This window comes from Olea europaea, unplaced genomic scaffold, assembly GCF_002742605.1.
Source record: "Olea europaea var. sylvestris unplaced genomic scaffold, O_europaea_v1 scaffold481, whole genome shotgun sequence".
Lineage (NCBI taxonomy): Eukaryota > Viridiplantae > Streptophyta > Magnoliopsida > Lamiales > Oleaceae > Olea > Olea europaea.
Window position 1 is genome coordinate 307,815 of NW_019263124.1, and position 6,000 is coordinate 313,814.

The 6,000-nt window shown below is 35.4% G+C and overlaps 1 protein-coding gene across 1 annotated transcript; it reads right to left on the reverse strand.

The window, feature by feature from the left end:
- Positions 1-4,479: 4,479 nt before the first annotated feature.
- On the reverse strand, positions 4,480-4,878 carry LOC111388279. Its single transcript, XM_023012964.1, has one exon. The coding sequence runs from the start codon at positions 4,876-4,878 to the stop codon at positions 4,480-4,482; it is 399 nt and encodes a 132-aa protein (XP_022868732.1).
- Positions 4,879-6,000: the final 1,122 nt, after the last annotated feature.

Below are 6,000 nucleotides of genomic sequence, written 5' to 3' on the forward strand. Positions count from 1 at the left end.
GTTCACATCCGTAGCTCTAATACCAACTTTCACACTGCAACTTTCTTCTTAGCACAGAAAGGGGTACCATGCGACAATAAACTGCTCTGCTAAAATACCATCTACTTTTCTCAATCATTTCGGGATGAAAGACAATTTGATTACAATTTAAACAAAGTTTTGCAATAGAGAATTTAAATGCATTGAAAATAATTTGTTCAATGATTGATGAAAGCAGAAAATTATAATTGTTAGAATAGGGGCAAACACTAGTGAGTTTGACAAGACTTTTGAATAGGCTAATTAGCACAAAAAGTCCCTATGATGTGAACCCGGTTAGCACGGCCACTAACAAACCCACAACTAGATTGACACTGATCCTAAAAAAGCCATGAATCATCAATTTTGGATTTAATTTACCAACGATGAATTAAGCAACCGTTAATATGTGAAATTAACGATCTCTTAATTACACAATTTATAAATCTCACCAGGATTTGTTTTGAATGCCACAAGATTAACAAATCTTGATAAGTTCGATTTGTTATTCAAGAACAAGAAATTGGAAGCAAAACAGCCCCTTGTATTAATCTTTCAAATGTCAAAAGTACCAATACAATGAAAATAAATTCCTGTTTATATGAAAAACCTAGAAAAACTAATTAAGGATGAAAATTACTCTAAAAGATTACAAAGATGTCAAATAAATAGAATTCTACCATAAATAAGACCCATCTCGAAATTTGGAAAATCGCGTCCGGAAGTTGTACTGTATGGTTGCCTATATGACTAACATGTAACTCGGCCTTAAGCTTGTAAACATCATCATTTGTAGCCCGATAACCTCAACACTTGATTGCCTGATTTCATTGGCTATGATCAAGCTCGACTTTGAACTTAATCTCTTCCCATCAATCATGGAATTTGTTACATTGCACATTAATTCCCACATTTTGAATTCCATAGCTTGATCATGAGATTTGCCATCTTTATCAACCTTTTTTAGCCTCTAAATGAGATTGAATCTTGGTATTAACCAACCTCCAAAAATTGCCAAATAATTGAGAATTTAGAGCTTAGCCCGGATCATACCATCCCCTTCCTCTTCGAAATGATTCGTCCTCAAATCTGGAACTTCAAGCGTTGCAATGCCATGGAATGTTTTATTCTTCTCCCATTTGCCACCTTAGAACAAGTTCAACTTTATGTCGGGCTTTCCATCTGGTAGAACATCAACATGCTCATGTTCAAAAATCTGATACTCCATACTGCCATGGTTGACTGACTCTTTTTTGATACTCCACAAATGGTCCAATTGCTATGTATAAATCGGATATTCAGATGGTGATACTCCTTTCTAAAAGTCCTCATGCAATAGATTTTGACATTCCTGCATCAAAGATAAATTCAAACCGGGGAGGGATTTGTTAGTCCTCACCAACTCACTCTTAAGCTCATTCTTTTATGCAAAAAAGCTCACCTTACAATTTTCTCTCCGCTCAAAGGACTCTCATTCTTTTCTCTGGCTCTACTCGATTTTTCTCACACTTAACCACCTCGCCATTTTCTCTCGAGCTCTCTTTTTGTCTCTCCTTTCTTTTTCTCTCGTTCTCATCTCTCATTTTTATTTGGCCCACATAGACATATTGTGGTGTCAATGGTACAAGCGTGATAGTTTTTCCATCCTTTTCAAAGTTGTACCTATTTTTAAATCCATCATGCTTCATCTACGATCATACTGCCATGGCCTATCCAATAAAATATGACCTGCATGCATTGGCACAACATCACACCACACTTAATCCTTGTATTGCCCAATTGAAAAATTCTCTAATACCCGTTTATTCACCTTAGCCTCTCCACGATCATCAAACCATTATAGTTTACAAGGTTTAAGGTGTTTTAATGTTTTCAGCCCTAACTTCTCAACTAACGTGGTACTAGCAATATTGGTGCAAAAACCTCCATCTTATTCTCCACTTGGCATCTAGTGTAAAAGATGTTTTCACGTTGCTTATCCTCTTTGTCCATATTGATTTGTGTGTTGAGTGCACGCATCAGCACAAGTGCTTCACCGTCTATTGCATGCTCTAACATTTCAACACCACTAACATCCTCTAGCTTAGGCATCCCATCTCCATCACTATCACTCACTACTTCTCTATTAGCACTCAAGATCATTGCTCTCTTATTTGGACATTGAGATGTAATGTGTCCCTTTCCCAAGCATTTGAAACATTTAATATCCCGGCTCCTAGTAGTTTGTGACTCCGCCTTTAGCAGGTCTTTACTAGCATATTCTTCCTTCTTCCTTGGCACTTTAGCTTTATTGTTTACAACACCCCATCATTCCTTTCATCATCCCATCTCGACTTCCAAGATGAATTAGGCCCCCTTGAATTCCTAGACATCCCATTTCACTTCAATTGCTTTCCACCTTCATGGCAACATGCAACATATCTTCTAACTCCACATAGTGCTACAACACCACTACATTAGCAATGTCCCTGTTTAACCCATTTAGAAAATGACCGAATAGTGGCTTCCTGATGCTTTTCCACCTTCATGGCAACATGCAACAAATCTTCTAACTCCACATAGTGCTACAACTCCACTACATTAGCAATGTCCCTGTTTAACCCATTTAGAAAATGAGCGATAGTGGCTTCCTGATCCTTTTCCACATTCGCCCTAATCATCAGAATTTCCATCTCCTTGTGGTAGTCCTCCACACTCCTAAAACCCTGACACAAACCCTGCAACCTTTGATGTAGTTCCAAATAATAATGACCAGGTACAAATCATTTTCTCATTACCGCCTTCAACTCATCCCACGTGTTGATAGGCCTCTCCCGATTCCTAAGCCTCGACTCACCACCTGATCCCACAAAGTGATCTGATTATCAGTAAACTCAGGGACTGCTAATCTCACCTTCTTCTCCTCAGAGTAATTGTGTAACACCCCAAATCCACTACAAATTTTACTTATTTATTTATTTAATTTGTTTTAAAAAAAAGATTTGAAGTGTTACCAAAATCCTTCTTTTATAGTTTAAGCAGAATTTAACACTAATGTATAAATTTCGGTATTTAATCAATAAGGTGAATTCGGCAATTCAAAATAAAAATTCGAAGATTTATCTAGCTTAAAATACTACGAACTAAATTGCCAATTTAACATGTTAAATAACTTAAATATCAAATCTACTAAAATAACATGCACGGAATTAAACATAAAATAAAAATTATTCTTGAAATAGAAATTGGCAAATAATCCTATAACACAAAAAACATGAATATCTTTTTCAAATGAGATTTCTTTGTAAAGTATTATTTCTAGCAATTTTACTTGGCGACCCCATGAACATCACTCAAGCAATCTGCCACGCGTCCACACGACCCGTTTTACTCTGAAAATTTAGTGAGGGTGAGTATATTGAAAAAATACCTAGTAAGAAAAAAACGTGCATATTCTTATCACAATGATATATTTACAAAAATGACATGACATACCGACATTTCTTATATTTAGAGCGAACTGGTCACGACATCCAATAGCTCAAGGAATTTCACAAGAATCCCTATATCCCATCGGATTTACATACTCGACCAAATGGTCCATCCCTTAGGATTTAACATAAAAATCGACCTGAAGGACTTAATTCATATCAAAAATTATAAAATATCAAGGGAATAAGAATTTAATCACTTGCACTTTTCTTACCTCACCAAAATAGTATGAAAAAAATGAGTTGGAGAAAGATATAGAATGTAAAATTCCTTCAATTATATGATGAACGTGTATAATTGAAGAAGAGTGGAATTTTTTCTTCAAAATAAACAAAGTCTCGCATAAATATATAATATTACAGATGGCAACTCAATTTGCAGTAACTCCTTTCAAGTTAAAGCATGAAATTATGAGGTAATTTAATTAATTTATTATAAGTTAATGGATTAATTAGGTTTAATTACTTTAATTATATTAAACCCCTACAATTCATTCACATTGCAACGTTCAACTTCTAGAATCTTACATTATATATATATATTAATAAAATATAGGATTTAGAATATCTTTCTTCAGATCAAGATAACTCGAATATGACTAGTCAAAAATTATTTCTTCTTGAGTCAATATATGTTATTTGACACTAGCTACAAAACGAGTATAGTATCGATATATTTTTGTCAACTTTTAAAATACTTAAATATTCGACCCAAATAAGTTACAATAAATTAAAAAGTATACGTATACAAATAAACCATTTATGCAAATAAGTGGGAAGTGTTTATCACTTCAACTTTTCGACTTTAGTGTGACGACAATATTGGACATGGATTATTTTATTTGCTATATTACCAACATTAAATTTAGCCCACGTGGAATAAAATTAAAAATTCGGAGTGTTACATCCTTACCCTCTTAAAATAATTTCGTCCTCAAAATTACCTTATGTAGCTGAACAGCTCTGGATACTTGCCTTTTATTTCTTCTTCTTATTCCCAAGTAGCCTTTTCGACTTCATGATTTTTCCATCGAATTTTAACCATAGCAATTTCTTTATTCCTTAGTGCATGTGTTTTCTTTTCGATAATCTCCAAAGGAGTCTCTTCATATGTTAGATCTTTCTGTACCTCCAATGAATCATAGCTTATCACATACTCGGGATCATGCACATACTTTCTAAGCATCGACACGTGAAATACATTATGTACTGTTGATAGTCTAGGTGGCAATGCTGGACGGTACGCTACATTCCCAATTTTATCTAGAATTTCGAAAGGACCTATGAATCGAGGTCTCAACTTTCCCTTCTTGCCAAATCTAAGAACTCTTTTTATGGGTGCCACTTTTAGAAACACTTTCTCACTGACTTCAAATTCTATCGATCCCATTGATCTGCATAGCTTTTCTATCTATCTTGAGCAAACTTTATTTGGTCCCTAATTTTATCAATTGCTTGCACTATTCTTGCAATAATATCTGGACCCAAAATTCGTTTTTCTCCAACTTCATTCCAATGAACTGGGGATCTACATCTTCTACCATAGAGAGCTTCATAAGGAGCCATGCCAATAGTAGTGTGGAAGCTATTATTGTACGCAAACTCCGCTAATGATAGGTGTGACTCCAAACTACCTCCCAAATCCAAGACACATGCTCGGAGCATGTTTTCTAAGATTTGAATAGTCCTTTCAGACTGTCCATCAGATTGAGGATGGTAGGCAGTGCTGAAATTTAACTTTGTCCCCATAGCTCCTTGCATGCTCTTCCAAAATTTAGAAGTAAATCTGGGGTCTCGATCTGAGATGATGGATGTTGGAATTCCATGCAGCCTGACAATTTCCTTAACATATAATTGAGCAAATTGATCCATACTATAGTTCATTCTTATTGGAAGAAAATGAGCGGACTTTGTTAACCTATCTACAATTACCCAGATGACATCGTGTCCTTTCGTTGACTTTGGAAAACCTACTACAAAATCCAAGGCTATTTGCTCCCATTTTCACTCTGGAATTTCCAATGGATTTAATGGTCCTGATGGCTTTTGATGTTTTGCTTTAACTTGCTGACATACAATACACTTCTCAACAAAGAGACCAATCTCCCTTTTCATATTCCGCCATCAAAAGGTATTGCGGAGGTCTCGATACATTTTAGCACCATTGGGATGTACAGCATACGGAACATAGTGAGCTTCTTCTAATATTTCTTTTCTTATCCCTTCATTCTTTGGTACGCATAATCTTCCCTCGAACATCAAAGCATTGTCCTCCGCTATTGCAAAACCTTTTCTTTTAGCGTACCAACTTTTGCCTTGATTTTTCTCAAGAATGGATCATTGTCTTGAGTATCCTTGATTCGTTCCCTAAGGGTAGGTTGTATCTTTAATGCTGAAATTTTTACAATAACTTGAGTTGGTGGAATGACAACTTCCAATTTCAATTTATCAAACTCCTTTATCAACTACACTTGAGCTGTGGGTAAGGCAGCTAGTTGTCCTACTATCTTCC